This window comes from Macaca thibetana, chromosome 20, assembly GCF_024542745.1.
Source record: "Macaca thibetana thibetana isolate TM-01 chromosome 20, ASM2454274v1, whole genome shotgun sequence".
Classification (NCBI taxonomy): Eukaryota; Metazoa; Chordata; class Mammalia; order Primates; family Cercopithecidae; genus Macaca; species Macaca thibetana.
In genome coordinates, this window is record NC_065597.1 from 16,376,820 (window position 1) to 16,396,447 (window position 19,628).

Below are 19,628 nucleotides of genomic sequence, written 5' to 3' on the forward strand. Positions count from 1 at the left end.
TTCCCTTGTTTTGTTTTGTTTTGCTTTGCTTTAAGATATATGTGGCATGTGGAAGAAAATACATATAAATAAAGCTTTCCTCCTCATGTCGTTTTGCGTAAACGACAGTATACTTTGCATAATGGTTTTAACATTGCTTTTAAAATATTTCCCAGATTATACATAACACTAAATAAAATATGTCATTCTTTTCATGATTGCATCGGAATCCTTTGTATTTATATACCACAATTTAATGTTTAACTTTGTGTCATTATTGAATAGAATACAGATTCAGAGATTACATAATACATTTAATGGAAAGCACAGAAGTGACCTCCCAAAGATGTCCAAGTCCGAACCCCCAGTATCTGTGGACATGTTACATTAAATGGCAAAGAGGAATCAAGGCAGCAGATGGAATTAAAGTTACCGACTTTAAGTTAGGGAGACTATCTTGCATCATGTTGGTGGCTCAGTATAATCACAAGGGTCCATAAATGCCGAAGAAGTAGGCAGAAGGATTGGTCTCAGTGTCAGAGGGCTGTGATACGAGAAAGTCTCAACTAGTCATTTCCAGGCAGTAAAGATGGACAAAGTAAGGAATTCAGGGAGCCTCCAGAACGTAGAAAAGGTAAGAAAATGAATTCCTCTCACCCCAGAGTCTCCAGGAAGGAATGTAGCCCTGCGAATACATTGATTTTAGCCCAGTGAGACCCACCGTGGACTTTGTTTATAGTTCTGTCTTCATCTTGTAAAATATTTTTTTAATTGACAAATAATAACCATACATATTCATGGGGTACATAGTGATGTTTCAGTATGCATAATGAACAGCAATCAGATCACTTTGAACTTTTGACGTCCAGAACTTTCAGATAATACATTTGTACAGTAAGCCACTAAGTTTGTGACAGTTTCTTGTAGCAACAATTGGAAACTTATACACATACCGGTACATTATAACAAATAATTATAAGGCAAACACTATGTTATTGCCACCAAGATCAATAATAGAATATTTTCAGCCCCTAGAAGCCTCAGTGTGTTCCTTCCCAGTCACACTCCTCTCACTGCAGCCTCCCCTGAAATCACCACCATTCTGTTCTTGATGACCATCAGGTCCTTGCTTTTGTTTTTTGTTTTTGTTTTTTTGCTTATGATTTTAAAAAAAATTTTAACTTTTATTTTAGGTTCAAGGGTACATGTGCAAGTTGTTTATGTTGTGCAGATTTTTGTCTTGTCACACCGGTTCTAAGCCTAGTACCCAGTAGTTATTTTTTCTCATCCTCTTCTTCCTCTCATCCTCCACCCTCCATTAGGCCCCAGTGTCTGTTGTTCCCTTCTTTGTGTCTGTGTGTTCTCATCATTTAGCTCCCACTTATAAGTGAGAATATGCAGTATTTTGTTTTTCTATTTCTGCATTAGTTTGCTATGGATGATGGCCTCCAGCTTCATCCACATTTCTGCAAAGGACATGATCTCATTCTTTTTTATGGCTATGTAATATTCCATCGTGTATATGTATCACATTTTCTTTATCCAGTCTACCGTTGATGAGCATTTAAGTTGATTCCATGTCTTTGCTATTGTGAGTAGTGCTGCAATGAACATATAAGTGCATGTTTTCATGGTAGAACAATTTATATCCTTTTGGGTATATACCCAGTAATGGTATTGCTGGGTCTAATGGTAGTTCTATTTTTAGTTCTTTGAAGAATCACCACACTGCTTTCCATAATGGTTGAACTAATTTACACTCCCACCAACAGTGTATGTGTTCCCTTTTCTTTACAACCTGACCAGCATCTGTTTTTTTGTTTTTTTTTTTTTTTTGACTTTATAGTAATAGCCATTCTGACTATATGAGATGATATCTCTTTGTGGTTTTGATTTGCATTTCTCTAATGATCAGTGATATTGAGCTTTTTTCATATGCTTGTTGGCCACCTATATGTCTTCTTTTGAAAAGCATTTGTTCATTTTTTTTTTTTTTTTTTTGCCCACTTCTTAATAGGATTGTTTGTTTTTTTTCTTATAAATTTGTTTAAGCTCTTTATAGATGCTGGACATTAAATCTTTGTCAGATGCATAGTCTGCAAATATTTTTTCCCATTCTGTGGGTTGCCTCTTTAGTCTGTCCATAGTTTCTTTTGCCGTGCAGAAGCCCTTAAGCTTAATTAGATACCATTTGTCAATTTTTGCTTTTGTTGCAATTGCTTTCATGTATAGTTTTTACCCCATGTATGTATCTCTAAACAATACAATTTAGTAATGCCCGTTTTGAAATGTACATACCTGAAATGAGCCTACATGTCTCATCTATGTTGCTACTTTTGCTCTAGTTGTATTTCATTTTCATTGTTGTACAATGTTTCATTATGTAAATATATGTTCAGAGACAGGAAATAGCAGGGAAGGCTATTGGTCATAGGGGAGGCCTCTGAGGATGCGTGAGATTTAACTCACATCTCCAGCTGCAATCCTCTTTTCTTTTGAAAGCTTTTGATATCTAGGAACCACGAGTAGAAAGAGGTGCAAAAGCATAGTTCCTGCCCTCAGAGAGCATAGAATTCAGTGGAGGAAGTGACACATAGTCCAACAGTTACAGTGCACTGCTACACAGCGAGTGAATGAATAATATTATAGAAGCAGATACAGGGTACACAGCTCAGGCTTGGGATGTCAAGGAAGGCTTTCCAGAGAAAGTGAGTCTTGAAGTATTTATTAAGCAAGTAAAAACAAAAACAAACAAAGGCTGGGCATGTAAGGCAGGGAAATATTTTGTGAAAATACATAAAGAAGCATTATGTGAAAATACATAGCAAGAACATGAAGAGGCAAAGAATTGCAAGTTCTTAGCATATGACTGCCATGGAGATAGAGAGAGAGGGAGGAAAGGAAAAAGAAGCTGAAGGCTGGAGTGGTAAGTAGGATCCATTCATAAAGGGCTGCCCTTGGATGCCAGCCTAAGGACATTGGACTTTCTGCTGAGTGCAGTTGGCAGTCACTGAAGCACCCTAAGCAGAGAAGTGACCTGCTCAGGTCTGAATATGGCAAATATAACATCATGAAAAGCCTTTCCATTAATCTGAAACTGAACAATTTTTCTGCATTTTAAGTCATTCTGTTTTCTTAGAAGTAGTTAAATCTGTATGCTAGATATTTATAAAGACTTGCTGATGGTTTGATCTGGCTCTTGAAACTGATCTTTCATCTATTTTGGCTTTCTAATGGAATGTGGGAATACCTAACTTAATCATGAAGATTACCTTTTTAAAAAAAATGCAAAGGGAAGCTACACATATTTTGTTTGGATCAGCATATGGGAACTTCAAAAAGAAGTAACACACTCTAATTTAAACTGTGAAATGTACTGCTAGGTAACATTGATAATGGGTGCTTCAGAGTCAAATGCAGAAAAGCAGCGTGGTGGAAATGATTCCAGATGCTCCCACTTCCTTTAGAGACCCAATTAAGATAAAACCTTATTGTCCATTTGCTTTTTGTGCATCATAAAAGGGAAAATTTTGAATTTTTAAGACAATTTGGGGCTTCTGATTTTTATCTTAATTGAATTAAAGAATGGAGATTGAATTAGATTTATTAAAAAGAAAATCACCCCCAATCATTGAAAACATTTTTGAGTTTTCAGAATAATAAGTAAGTATTCTACATATTGGAATATGTAGAATATTACTCATATTATGTTACTCAACATCTCTCCAGTGTTGTTTTCCTCTTATTTCAAATTTCTCCTTTTGGAATTTTTTTTAGATAAATTATTTCCCGTAGAATTACCATGTCTCTTAAACTTTTCTGCACATTTCTGATCTCCTGGTCTCTCACTATGATGCATTCTGGGTATTTTTCTAAGATCTTTCTTCTAGTTGACTGATTCTTTCTTCAACTATATCTACTCCAGTGTATTCATCTATTCAGTTTTTAATTCATTGACTTGGCTTTTTATTTTTTTATATATAAGTTATATATGTTTGAATATTTTCGTATTTTATTCCTTCATTATGGTTTCTATTTCTTCATTTATCTCTTCAAAGATTTTTAAGAATGCTATATGAGAGTTTTTTATTACCTCAGACTCTTAGGGTACCAGTTCACATGTTTGTAGTAATCACTGATTTTCCTCCTACTAGATTGTTTCTTCAGATGGTTTGAAATGTTTGTATTATGAACTCAGTTTTAGCATGGGGTACCGAATTATGAAACTATTCCCTCAGAGCAGATTTTTATTTCTTCTGCTAAGGGTCCTGTGATTTTTTTATTTTCTCAGCTTCTGATTCTTGCACCTATCAGATAGTATAAATTTGGATCTCATATGTATACATGGGATTTTGATTTATCATAGGAGGCTCTTCCTCCTATTCAGAATTCTAAGTAGAAGACAGCCTTCATCACTGCTTCCCTAGACCAATGAATAGAATTATTCTAATTGCCTTTGTGAAAAGAGGTAGTCTTTCTATGGTCCTGGATTTATGCTAGAATCTTAGTTTAATTCTCCATTCCCAGATAGGAACAAGGCTGTGTCCTCTCTCTGTGAGAGTATGACTGGACCCACTAAACTGTATCTGGTCTACAAATCTCTGGGCCTTCTTTGGGTCATCTCACTAATTTACTATGCTAGCTGAGTTCCTTTTTTATTTCTAGAACCTGTTATTTTCTTTCCTTTGTTTTGAACCTGGAAAAGCAATAAAAATATATATTTGCCATTTTTAAATTAATGTTACTTATTTTTTTGTATTTTGGGTGAAAGAATAGACTATATCAGTTAACTTGGACATACCATCAGAAGTTAATGTTATTAATTTTCATATATTTCTCAAAATAATGTCCTTAGAGAATCTGTATCAGAATCCCCCTGGCTACTCATTAAAAATGTGATTCTTGGGTTTTATCTATGTTTTATTGAATCAAAATCTGTGGAGATGATGCTGGAGAATATTCATTTTAAGCAAAGACTACAAAGTAAGGGTAGTAACTAGTACAAAGTTGCAGGATATGAGATCTATATAGAGGATTGAAATTTTAAAAGGCGGTACCACTTACAATAACATTGAAAAATATAAAATAACTAGAGATAAATTTGACAAAAAGTGTACAAGACCCATATACTGAAAACTATGAAAGATTAATAAGAGAAATGAAAGACCTAAACAAATAGAAAACTATAGCTTGTTCATAGATTGGTAAATTCAATGTGGCTATTCAATAGCATCTTAATGACATCTTAATGCCATTTCTCCCCCAAATTCATCTATAGATTTAATTGAAATCAAAATTAGAATGCAAGATGGTTTTTTTGTAGAAATTAACATGCTGATTCTAAAATTCATATGGAAATGCAAGCAACCTAGAATAGCCGAAACAACTTTGGAAGAGTAAAATGAGAGGACTCCTACTACCAGAATTCAAGGCGATTTTTAAGCTACCATAATCAAGATAATCCAGAATAATCTCCCCATTTCAAAATTCTTAATCACGTCTTTTGATTTATGAGATAATATTTACAGATTCAGGAATGCGGATGTGAATATCTTTAGGGGCCATTATTCAGCCTGCCATAGATCTCATGTGGATTTCCAGCTGTTTTAGCTCTTTACACTAAATAATCCATCTTTTCTCACTGATATTCAACATCAGCTCTCTCATAAATCAAATTTACATAATTTATGTTCACATTATAGTTTATGAACACATTTGTATATAAACACGAAGACACTTGCATATTAATCTTATTTGTGTCTCAATAATTCAGTAAGGTAAGCTGGAATTATTTATTTTACAGATGAGAAAGCTAAAGCTTAGAGAATTTAGGTGAGTTGTCTGTGGGGCTTCTTAATCCAAGATTTGAATTCTGTGTTGTGACAGTCCTGGTCCCTGTCCTGTATCACACTACCCCATAAAGACATGGTTCCTGTGAAATAGTGCAACCCATATTCCATTCTTAAAACTCTCAGAAACAGTCAGGTTCCCGGCCCATCCAGAAACTCTGTCCAGATTTTCTAAAACATGTTAAAACACCTATATAACAACTCATCAAAGATTCCCGTATAACATAAGGCATTTAAAACATTCAAATTACCTCTATAATGTTTAAATAAGTAAGTATATACATGGGTATATTGGTTTATAGCATGTAAAGATACTGTACAATTTTAGACATGAATTACATTTTCTTTCTACACTGCTGTAAACATGAACTGTAATACAAACAATAAAATAAGTGTTAAAGATTCTAAAAGTATAGGATCTAAAGATTTTATCTAAATCATTCCCTGGTTGGTGGTTGCCCTCAGTACCTGGCAGAAACAAACTCCAGGACCCATGAAAAACTAAACCATCAGGGAAATTGTGGGAAGATGAGCTGATAATGCATAACACATTTTAAATAAGGAAAGTACGAAACAAATCTATCTTGTCAGAGCAGCTGAAGGTCGGGCTGTAACACACTACATCTGACCGCTGAAACTCAAGCAAACATAAATGGTTTTGCTGGCACATGCATACATTCGTATCATAATTATATTATTATTTTCATTTAGATAATGAATTTAGGTAAAACAACTTATATCATATTATTATTGAATGTGAAAATTCTGATAATGAACTTTGGGGTTCCAAGAAATACCTGTATAATAAACAATTTTGTGCACACAAACATACAACAAAATATATTAGTTAACATTTCAGCAAGTTTTAGTTTTGTGTTTTTAAAATTTATATTAAAATTATGCAAACTAATATTTGTATTATGTAGGTAAGGTATAAGGAATAATAGTAAGATAAACAACCATGAACCTGTCACCCACGTTAAGAAATGGGACTTTACCATATCTTTGAAGATCTATCTGTGTCCTTGTCTTTCCTGCATAGAGGTAACTATCCATTTAAAATTTTTTGTAGTCAGTTAATCATTTCCTTGCTTTTCTTCATACTGCTTTTTAGCCATATGTGGGTATAACCCATAACAATATATAACTTGTTTTTGCATGTTTTAAACTTTACATAAATATTATCATACTATATTTGTTTTTCTGAGATTCACTCATGTCATGCATGAGGCTATAGTTTAACAGTTAATATTCTATTATTTGAATATATAAAAATTCCTCTCCAGTTGGACATTCATGTTGTTTCTAACTTAATGCTGTTATGTTATTGAGAATAATGCTCTTATGAACATTCTTGAACATGTTTTCAGGTACATGGTGCCAAATTTTTCTAGGATATATCCCCAGGAGTGGCAACTCCAGGACATACAGGATGTACACACTAAGGTTTACTAGGTAATCAGACTTCTCCAAAGGGGTTGTGCTAGTCTACTTTCCTACCTGCAGGAGATGTGCCTATAACCTTACTCCATAACCTTGACTACTCTTAGTATTGATCAACTTTTAAAATTTTGCTCCTCTGCTAGGTGTGAAATGGAGTCTCACTGTGGCTTTGATTAACATTTCTGCAATTATGAATTTCATTATATTGATGAAAATAGCATGTTATATTGACTGGCCATTTGTGTTTCATCTCCTGTGAAATTCCTATTTGGCCTTTGCCCATTTTTCTATTGTGTTGTCTTCATATTGTTAATTCGTAGGGGCTCTTGATGTATTTGGGATGTAACTGGCTTGATATGTCCTGCAAATATCTTCTCCCAGTTTTTGTGTCTTGTCTGTTCACTCTCATTAAGGTGATTTTAGTGAACAAGAGTTTTAATGCAATTGCATTTGATATCTTTTATTTTATAATTTGCTCACTTTGTATTGTTAAAATCCCTTTCTCTACACCAAGTTGGTAAAGAGATCATTCTGTATTGCTTTCTAAAAAGTTTTGCAGTTTACTATCACATTGATCCAACTTCAGTTGACTTTTGTGTAGAGCAGATGGGTGGGACTCTGTGTTAGTTTCTTATTGCTGCTGAAACAAGTTATGAGTAACTTAGTGACTTTAAACCACACACATTTATTCTCTTACAGTTCTGGAATTCAGAAGTCTGAAATCAGTTTCACTGAGCTAAAATCAGATGTCAATAGTACTGGTTCCTTTTGGAGATTCCTGGGAAAAATTTGTTCCCTACCTTTTCCAGCTTTTAAAGCTGCCAGCATTCCATGGCTTGTGGTTGCATCACTCTAATCTGCTTGCATCATTGCGTTGTCTTTTCATCTTCTGTGTCGAATTTCCCTCTACTTTCCTCTCAAGGACATTTGTGATTATATTAGGTCCCACCAAGATTATCCAGGATAATCTCCCCCTGTCTAAATTATTAATTTAATTACCTCTTTTGACATATAAGACAACATTCACCCTTTTGCCATATAGGGCAATATTTAGATTCAGGAGTGAGAATGTAAGTATCTTCAGGAGTGAGAATGTAAGTATCTTTGGGGGCCGTTATTCAGCCTACCACAGATCTTACGTGGATATCAACTGATGTAGCTCCCTACACTCTGTGCACTATGTAGTCATCTTTCCTCACTAATATTCAACACCTGCTCTGATATAAATCAAATTCACATGTATTTGTGCATCTATTCTGTGTTTTCTCTTCTGTTTCATTTGTCATTTTGCACTTTGTGCCCCAGTACCACACTATCTTAATTACAATAGCTTTCCACTAGATTTGAGTTTATGAAAGGGCAAGTTCTCCCAACTTATTCTTCTTTCAGCATGTCTTCTTTTTATTGGCCCTTTGATTTTCCATTTAAATTTTAAAATCAACCCACCACTCTCCACCAAATTCTACCTGCTGGCATTTTGTTTAGCAGTACATTGAATTTATAGATATAAATCTGTTGGGAGAAAATGGACACTCTCGATGACATGGAATCTTCCTTTCCAAGAATATAGTCTAGTTCTCTATTCATTCATTTATTTAAATCCTTGTTAATGTCTTTCCATAAAGTTTTACAACTTTTGCTTTGAAGGTTTCAAGTATGTTTTGTTGATTTATTTTTACATACTTAATATTTTTGTTGCTATTAAAAATAGAATCTTGAAAACTAAATTTTTCTGACTGTTGCTGGATATAGAAATACAGTTGACCTTTGTAAATGTTTGCTAATCCTGAATCTTACTCTCTTGTTTATTTTGTTTTATTTATTTTTTGAGACAGCTTCTTGCTCTGTTGCCCAGGCTGGAGTGTAAGTGATGTGATCATAGCTCACTGCAGCCTTGAACTCCTGGGCTCAAGTGATCCTCTTGCCTCAGCCTCCCAAGTAGCTGGGACTACAGGCTCACTCCATGATGCCTGGCTAATTTTTTTTTGTTTTTTTTTGAGACGGAGTCTCGCTCTGTCACCCAGGCTGGAGTGCAGTGGCGCGATCTCAGCTCATTGCAAGCTCCGCCTCCTGGGTTTACGCCATTCTCCTGCCTCAGCCTCCCGAGTAGCCTGGCTAATTTTTTTTTAAAAGTTGTAGAGACAAGGTCTTGCTATGTTGCCCAGGCTGATCTTGAACGCCTGGCCTCAATTGATCCTGCTACCTTGTCCTTTCAAAGCACTAGGATTACAGGCATGAGCCATCATACACAGTCCCTCTCTTACTAATTTTAAAATTTATTTATATATTCTTTTTTTCCAGGTTGACAGTCTTACTATGAGTGAATAATGGCCGTTTATTCTTCTATTTATACTTTTTTTCCTCTGAGTTTTTTCTTACTGCACAGGAATGGAACTCAAGTATAATATTGGAACATCTAGGATATCTTAGGTGGTATTTTAGTCTGTTCAGGATGCTATAATAAAATGCCATAGACTCAGTGGTTTATGAAAAACAGAAATTTATTCAACACAATTCTGGAGGCTGGAGAATCCAAGATTAAGGCACCAGCAGATGGTGGAAGGGGCAGACCGACTTGCTGGGGCAGCTTTTATAAGAGCACTAATCCCATTCTTGAGGGCTACACCCTCATGATCATATCACCTCCTAAAGGCCTCATGTCTTAACACCATCATCTTGGGAGTTAAGATTTCAACATACGAATTTGGGGTTCCAGGGACACTAACATTCAGACCATAGCAGATGGATAGTTTTTGAAAGCCCATGGTTTGCATTTTCTGGTATGTAAAGCGATGGGATCTGTTGCATTTGGGGACTTCAGGGTCATTAAAGGGGTTCTGTAGTGCATCTCCCTACTTCTCATGTGTGAAATCAGAACACTACAGTCATAGATGAGAACTGCTCTATGTTTTAAAATATTTTGGTCTTTTAATAAGAAGTCTGCCCTTAAAGTTTGCTAGTTCCTCCATGCTTGTATCTCTTGCTGCCTTTTGCCTAGACAAGAAAAATATCTGCTTAGAAAATCTTGTGGAAAAGTAGCATTTGTAATGTGACCCTAAAATTTAGACTATCACTTAGAAAATCAAGGCTGGGCATTACTTGTACTCCTGTTCTGGGTGAGGGAAGTGGCTAGCTACAAATAAGACAAACTCCTTTGAAGTAATTAATAACTACCAAATAAACATTGGCTCACTGCTTTATTACAACACATCTCCTTGTTTTTAAAGAAAGGCAGTCAAGGTAACAGATGGAGAAAGTTTTAGGCATGACAGTTATAAATAGTCCTGCAGTTTATTGCATGATATATTTGCAATTCTCTTTCTTTGCCATTCTGAAAGTTGGATCTCAATCAAAATGCTTTTCTCTTGACCAAAGAGTTTAAATTATTCCCAATAGTCTAGACCTCAAAAATAATAGAGTAGAGTAACGCCATTTGGGCCCTTTGAAAGTTTTATTTATAGTCTAGAGTATTGCCACCACTAACACCTGATCTTTAGAGGAACGTCTTTTCCAGGGATCGGATGGAGCAGGGGAACCCTTTGAATAAATCAGTCATCCCAAGTATGGCTTTTGCTTCTTGTAATCAAAGTAATGCTTGTCGAATGACCACTATGTTGCCAGGCACTAGAAGGAACAAAAGGACAAGTATTCTGACTTTAAAGGACATTCATGGGAAAAAAGCATTAAAGATACAAAAGCTAAACAGCAACAGAAGACGGTGGAACATAAAATGTCACAAGGCATTAAAATGATGATAATAAATTAGAAATATCACTTGGCTGTTCTAAGCGTACTTTCTGTAATACTGAAAACTACATCAACAAAGCATTAAAAGTATTTTGAACATTCAAAATGTCCTATATATCCTCTTTCCTTAGAGAACTTGAAATTATATGATATACATTTAAGGAAAACCATAGAACTATCAAAGATTTCCAAAGTGGTGATATCCCCACTGCTGGGGAGAATGTGGAGAGAAGGAACCCTTAAATACTACAGATGTTCGTGTGGAATTAGCACTATTCTTGAGGGCAGTATGGCTATAGCTATCACAATGTCAAATGTGCATCCCTTTGTTCTGGAAATCTTTCATAAATGATAAGCTGGGTAATTTGAATTAACTCTCTCTCTCTGAGAACACCTAGGAAAGCAAGGCAAAATATTTTTTTAAATCTGTTTTTTAAGGCAAGAGAGAACTACCAGAACATGGGCCAAGATCCAAAAGAAGGAAATCAAGACCATCAGACTTTGGGGGCCACTTTATCTTTAAAGACACTGCCTTTTTGGTAAAAACTGCAGAGAGGCTAACAAGTTAAGTAAGGTTAAAGAAGAAAACAAAAGTCCATGGTATGTCCCAGGAGGAAAGGCCCTAGTCATCTAATCTGCCAGGCTTTAGAGTAGGACCCAGTGAATTAGAAATGGGCCAGTCCTCAAAGAGACTGAAGTTCAGCAAAGAGACTGAAGTTCAGCTTTGAATAATTTTGAGTTATTGGCTTAATTTCAAAAAGTTTTCCACTCGAGATCCAGAAGATAATTAATCCCTAGTGTTCTAAGGTATCTATTGTTTATGAGGAATTAATTTATCTCTGTTATACCTACCCTTCTTGGGAGAGTTGAGAAAATAATCACTCAAATGATTTGCTGCAGGGCTTAATTCTCTCACAAAACCTTAGCTGAGAACAGCTAAATTAGGTTGTCTAGGATTACTAATGCCCCCCAGTCGCCAGCTAGAAGCCAGAGAGAGATATCTTCTTATGGCTTTAAATTATGTCTATAATTTTTATATATACTGATCAGCACTCAATCAAAAAATGACCAAGCACATGAGGAGGTAAGACAATCTGATAGAAAACCAGAGTAAACAATAGAAACAAACCCAGGAGAACCAGATAAAAGAATTATCAGACACAGATTTTAAAAACACTTTTATCAAAATTAAGCAGAGATCTGAAAACTAGAAACGCTCTAATGAAAAGTCTAGAACTGAGAAGTTATAATAACAAATTAAAAATTCAGTGGATGAATTTAACCGCTTGTTAGGTATAGCCAGAGATAGATTTTGTAAACTGGAAATTAGATAAATCAAATAAAATATCTGAAAATACTGAAGCATGCAGAGACAAAATATAGAAAAAGAACACACACATACACAGAAAAGACAGAGAGGTGAAAAGTGGAGAAGAAACAATGCTTGAAAAGATAATGACTGAAAATTTTTCAGAATTGATGAAAGACATTTATTTGCATATTCAATAAGTGCTACAAGTCCCCAAAAGGATAAATGCAACCATGCCAAGGAACATTATAGTAAAATCACTGAAAGCTAAAGATAAAAGTAAATCAATATGTGTGCATAAAAATTAAATCTATCAGAAGACAAGATAGATTGTCTCAAATGAGCAATAAGACTATGAGCTGACTTCTCAACAGAAACAGTGGAATGCTATAATATCTTCAAAGTGCTGGAAGAAAATATGGAAAAATTGTTCACAGATACATGTTTGATGGTAGTAGTTACACTACAAATTGTAATGAAAGGTTGGAAGCCACTTAAATGTCCAATACGAGTTTTAGAAGTATTTGCCTCCCAACAGTGGACCACATAACCATTAAGAAGAATAAGGTAGATCTTTAGATATGATATGTTAATGATATGTTAAAATGTTCCAAAGGTATTATTAAATGAAAAAAAGTAGGTTGCAAAATAACATAGTATGCATTCCCATTTGCATTAGCAGTATTGTGATGCAATTAAATATAAAAGATAGGCACCAACATGTTAACAGTAGTTGTCTTTGGATGGTGCAATTATAAGATAATTTTGTTCATATTCTCTTTAAATTTTGTAATGATCACGTATTATCGAACAAAGATAGTTTCATTTTTAAAAGGGGGAACAATACCAGTCAGTACTTCAAAGGTTGTGTGCTCTGTATTGACCGTGGGTTCACTGTAGATGTGTTACAATGGATATTGTTAAGTGCATTTCATTACCTCTACATGGAAGAAATTCAGCAAAAGTAAGCATCAGGTAAGACCCCTAGACTCAGATCCCTAATATTCTGGATCTCCCTAAATCTAAGGAAGATCTAGGTGAATAATGTCGCTTGGAGCCCCACGTTGGCTCTCATTTTATGAGAAGCATCAATGGTCACCCTTCTCTGATTTAGAATTAGTTTTCTTTGTAAGAAACTTTGAAATAATGTTAAGAATTGGGTTAAAATTTTTAAATTTTTTTCCTGCTAAAATGTAAGCCTAAATTGCAATACAGTCTGCTCCCTAAAGATAAGAAACTAGCAGTATTCTTATTTTCTTAAAATGTTTGGATCACAATACCAAACAACACAATTCAAAATGCCATAATCTCGAATCTTGAGTTCCCAAAAGATCAAAACCCGTAAGGATCAAAATCCCTAAAGTCTAACATCCCTGGTGTCTAAAATCCCAAAAATCACAGTCCTGAAAGATTAAAATCCCAAATGTTGAAATCCTGAAAACCAAATTCTGGGGAAGGGGTTAGTGTGTTTTCAGTTGCACGTAGTTGCATTATGCTGATTCTACCATGTTAGGTGGACCTGTTACTCTGTTGTCTGTATTGGGAAATTTAGTATGGTTTAACACATGGGTGCCAGGTTGACAAGGCGTGGGCTTGTGGTCTTAAGTTTAGATGTCAACTTGACCAGTAAAAACTGTTGGAAACCTGGTAGAGCATAATTTTCAGTATATCTGTGAGAGCGTTTCCAGAGGAGATTTGTGGGTAAGTCTGAGTGGACTTTATGGGGAAAATCTGCCCTCAATGTTGACAGGCCCCATCCAACCAGCCAGGGACTTGGGAGAGAACAAATACAGAAGACACATTGGTTTGTCTCTGATAGCTGGGACAGGCTTTTCCTCTGCTGCCTTGGACATTAGAAATTTGATTCCATGAAAGTGCATTATCACGACGTTGTCTTTGTGCATTAGTATTGTGTGTGTGCATAAAAATGCAGACACTGGCAGGGTGCGGTGGCTCAAGCCTGTAATCCCAGCACTTTGGGAGGCCGAGTTGGGCGGATCACAAGGTCAGGAGATCGAGACCATCCTGGCTAACACGGTGAAACCCCGTCTCTACTAAAAAAATACAAAAAACTAGCCGGGCGTGGTGGCGGGCGCCTGTAGTCCCAGCTACTTGGGAGGCTGAGGCAGGAGAATGGCGTGAACCCGGGAGGCGGAGCTTGCAGTGAGTGGAGATCCCGCCACTGCACTCCAGCCTGGGCAACAGAGCGAGACTCCGTCTCAAAAAAAAAAAAAAAAAAATGCAGACACTTCCTCAATAAATGAAGAGATACTCTTTTTGTACATCTGAATTTGTGAGAGATAAAATTTCTGGAGATCTCAGCTCTTTGGGAAACTGCCTAAGTAGGGGTGACCCATCATGGTTTTTTATCTATCTTCTCAAAAGACTTAGGTTGTTTATATGATATTTCAGGTGATCACAGTTATAAAGCTAGGTGCCTGCAGTTACCAATCCTAATGGCATGCATTTGTACATTGCCCTTTTTCACCTGTTCCTTTGTAAATACTGTTTGTGGTACTGTTATACCCACGTGACTGTTGTTAGTCTACCTGTGTCTATGCTTGCAAAAATATGTATTTTGTTGCCTATTTTATTGCATAGAGTGGCCTTTGAAGTGTTCTGTTGTGTTTTTATATGTTTCTCAAGTAAATCCCTCTTTAAAAATGTAAATAAATATATTGTAAAGAATGTGTTTTGTTTTTCCAGAATTATATCTTTCACAATTTCAGCAGTCAGGATTTTGGCATTCAGGATTATGATTGGCTCCCAGATAGGATGAATCTTCAGCATTAGTTAAATTGCAGTTCCCTCAGTGCCGTGCAAGGAGCTATTTAATAATTTTGATTATTTATATTGGTAACGTACATGAGGGAACATGATTTGGGGTAAATGAAGCACCATTTGGATGATAAAGTCAGAATTGTTTTTCTAGGCCGAGAAATCCGTCTGCCCCTCCGAATCAAAGGGGAAGGCATGGGACCTAAGATTCACTTCAACTTTGAATTGCTGGATATTGGGAAAGTTTTCACCGGATCTGTACATTGTTATGAGGTAAGCACTAGAGTTGTTCGCTGAGACTTCCAACAGTACTTGGCTTTTTGGGTTTGTGGTATCTTGTGTTTTTATTTGATGGAAAGTGTGTGCAATCACATTCATTCGCCATTACTCATCCTTGTTGAGACCCCAGAGTGCTCAGATTCTTCCTCCTCTTGCCTGGCCATCGTGAGGGAAACAACTTTTTATCTTCATTAGCCCTCCCTCACTTTAGTAAAAGCTGAAAAGCAACAGAGCCATAGTTTAACTGGTTTTATCCTCATTGTTTTGTAGATTGCAAAGGGAAAACCCATAAATACATCTCCCCATCTGTTTAGTGCTTGTTCTCTGACAACATAAATTCCACAGATCAGAGGATGGAGAACCTTTTACATTTTCTAGAACGTCCTAATGAGCATAGCTCTTTTCACACTTCAGAATTTTCTCTTAATGCACTGGTCTCCAATCTATGTTTTAAAAACCAGTAATAGTTTCTGGAAGAGACTTTCCTGCTTTATCTTTCCAATTAATTAGAAAATGAAATTTTACAGGATGTCTGCATGAGTTCTTCAGGATCAGTGTTTACTTCAGTGTTTCACCATCACTAAATTTGTATCTAGGGCATATTTTTTACACTGCATCAGACTGTAACCCTTGAAACTTCATTTTGGAAAGGTTCCTTCGTTGTATATGTTTGTATTTTTATAGAGGTATTCAAAGCAATTATTTAATGAGTGACAAATAGATGTCAGGTTCATACTTTATTGTGTTTGCATATCTATGTGTCTGTGTGTGTGTGTGTGTGTGTGTGTGTGTATGTGTGATTTCTAATCCTTACCAAATTGTGAAAGTTAGGCTTTATTACATCTATTTTGCGTATGAGAAATGTGGATCGTGTAGTGGTTAATATCATACACAACATCTCCCTTAATGTGTGTTGAGCACAGTGCTAGTGCTTTCACATTCAGTCGTTCATTTAGTTCTCACAAAAACCCGATTTGTGTCCTAGCACTTTGGGAGACCAAGGTGGTGGATCACTTGAGGTCAGGAGTTCAAGGCCAGCTTGGCCAGTGTGGTAAAACTCAATTGCTACTAAAAATACAAAAATTACCTGGGTGTGTTGGCGGGCACCTGTAATCCCAACTCCTTGGAAGACTGAGGCAGGAGAAGCACTTGAACTCAGGAGGTGGAGGTTGCAGTGAGCCAAGATAGTGCCACTGCAGTCCAGCCTGGGCAACAGAGTGAGATTCTGTGTTGAACAAAAAACAAAAAACAAAAACCAGCCCCAAACAATAAAACCCTATTTGTGACAACTATTTGTGAGGTACAATTAACTATTTCCATTTTATAGCTGGGTAAACTGAGGCTTAGAGAAGTTAAGGTAGTGCTAGATATTGTAACAAACAAATATAAAAATACATAATGTCTCAAATATGCTAGAAGCTTCTTTTATACCTTACATAAAGTCCAAAACAAAGGTTTCTAGTGAACAGGTGCTCTCTTCCAGCAGAGAAGCTGGAACATTTCATGCTTGGCCACCCCTACCACGTGGTCTTCAAGATTGCAGAAGGGGAAAGGGCATGGGGGAATGTATATGATATTTTTATAGACGGTAGCGCATTTCACCTACATTCATATTCCATTAGCTGTATGCACAGAAAAAGAGGAAATGCATTCAAGGAATGGCAAACCTGAATGCCAGGGGAGTTAAGTAACTTGGCAGGGTCCTGCAGCATGTAATGTTAGTGAGTCCTGGGGGACTAGGGCTGCCTCTCCTGTTCTGGAAGAGAAGGCCTTTGCTGGCCTCTCAGCCCTTCAGGTTCTCAGCATCCCACCCTCTCGCCTTGGGTAAACCCAGCCTCCAGCCCACTTGGCTCTTAGCCCAGCCTAACGTGGTGTGGGGACAGTGCCCTGCGTCTCCCACATTCACAAGGTAACTGTGGCCTAAATGGGATGATGCAGAAGGTAAACAGAGATGTTAATGTCACAGTGAGATGGACTGTGCATAGGAACACAGTGTAAATGAAGAAATCAGTCGCATGGCTGTCATGAAATGACAAGTGACACAGCTATATGCCACACTGTCCTGGATTGCACTTGCGAGGTCACTTAGGGGAGAAGGAAAAAAAGTCCAGTAGCTCTCATTAAACTGATATTCTGTCTGCAATTTATCCAGTGTGAATTTCCTTTACATCTTACAGACTGAACTTATGAGTGCCACATCAGAAAAGAACCTTTAATTCTGATGCAAAATGGATAGGGTTTCCCTGAGTGTAAATTTAGCAGAAGTGTGCTCGAGGCCACCACTTCCCACCGTCCCTAATTTTAATAGTAAAGCAAACCACAGCCAGTTAAATAAGTGTTAAATTAGGTGATGCATCAGATTGGACAGTTTGGAGAGCTGTGCAGTGGCAGAGAAGGACACGGTAAGGTGCCTCTTATGGGAATATTTTGCACTCTGCGTATTTAATGCTGATGTTTCATTGCATCTCTCTTTCAATTTATTGCATTACCTACTTGAGACAAATTTGAATAACTAGCTATTGCCCTTAGTCATTGTTGAGCATAGCAGATACATAAAGAATAAACCATAACCCCAAGAGTATACACTATTCCCCGGTGTAATTAAGAAGGAAAACAAATGAGAGGCAAAGTTTGATTATAAATGTTCTTCTCTCCAAAGAGCTAGATCTCAAGGAAAGAGTATTATCAGTAATCAAAAGGCCTCTGAATTGTGTCCCAAAACTATTGCTGATTTCTGTATTCGTAAGTGGGTGCTTGTTTGTCAAGAGGAGAAGAATGATGTCATATTCTTAAAAATGGAGGAATGCTCACCATACAGAAAATATGGGCAAAACATTTCTGCTAACCAAAAATACTAAAAGGCAATCCATGCATCTTCTGAAGTAAAAGAACAGGGTCCTCCAAGTTACCATTAATGCCTTCAGTTTGCCTTCATGTTACCACTAGTACATATTAGTCACTTCTTAAGCACAGGTAAAATTTAAACCCATCCTGTTTGGCACTGAGGATATAAATAGCAGTCACTGACTATGTGTGGTGTCTCACATCTGTAATCCCAGTGCTTTGGGAGGCTGAGGTTGAAGAATCACTTGAGGTAAGGAGTTCGAGTCCAGCCTGGGCAATACAGTAAGACCCCATCTTTACAAAAAAAAAAAACCCACAAAAATTAGTTGGGCATGATGGCACATACCTATAGCCCCAGCTACTCAGAAGGCAGAGGTGGGATGATCACTTGAACCTAGGAGTTCAAGGGTACAGTGAGCTGTGATGTGCCACTGCACTCCAGCCTGGACAACAGAGCCAGACCCTATCTCTTAAAAAACAAAAAACAAACAAACAAAAACATATCAACAGTGTCTGTCATTTTTAAGCACTATTTGCCAAGCACTATTCTAAAAATTACATAAATTAATAAATTTAATTTTACAGCAACATGAGAAGTTAGTAGTACTTACATTTTAAAGATGGGGAAACTGGAACACAGAGAAACTAAGTAGAATGTCCAAGGTTACAGAGCTAGTAAGTCAATGGCAAAGCTGAGATTTGAACCCAGGCAGTTTCGCTGCAGAGTTGCTGGCCATAATCACTTTTCTACATGGTCTCTTTAAATGGAATGAAGGGTGAAGCCTGGTTCCTACTACCAGGGAGCTTAGAATGAGGAAGATGGGGAAGAAACATAAAAAGATGAATAAAATAGCAAGCAGCAATTATTTATGCTTCTATTTTGGTGCATTGTCCATCTTCTCTTGGCAGAAGAGGCTGTCTTCCTCTGCTCTGCCTCTGCTGCCGACTCTTTCTCTCCACCATATGTTCTGGATGCCCTCTTCCCTGCAACCTGAGCCCCTGAACTCATCCTCCTCTGCATCCACTCAGACCCCATTCCCTTAGTTACCAAGGTCTCTTCTCTTACAACAACAACAGGCAGCACTTTGGTGAGTGCTTCCTCTAGGCTGAGCAATGCATATGCATTATCTCATTTATTACAAATATGCTTTCTCCTCTGCAGTATGTCCCACAGCCTTGCCACTCCCATTCTCACCTTTCACTACTCATCTTCTCAAAACAGGAATCTAAAATAGCCACTATTTCCTGTGCACCCACTCAATCCCCTAAACATTTGTCCTCTGGATTCTGCAATCATGCCCCACTGGGATTACTCTCTTCCTCAAGGTCAGGGATGACAATAATCTCTAAATAAAAATAATAAATCTATAACCTTTGCTCTGAACTTACTCTCTTGACCT

The 19,628-nt window shown here is 36.9% G+C and overlaps 1 protein-coding gene across 3 annotated transcripts in view; it reads left to right on the forward strand.

Moving 5' to 3' along the window:
* HYDIN (HYDIN axonemal central pair apparatus protein) overlaps positions 1-19,628 on the forward strand; it is a 463,051-nt gene that overhangs the window by 162,761 nt on the left and 280,662 nt on the right. For all 3 annotated transcript variants that reach the window (XM_050772650.1, XM_050772651.1, XM_050772652.1), the window contains one exon: positions 15,260-15,378. In XM_050772650.1, coding sequence (XP_050628607.1) covers positions 15,260-15,378 — 119 coding nt within the window. The remainder of the gene's footprint in view (positions 1-15,259; positions 15,379-19,628) is intronic.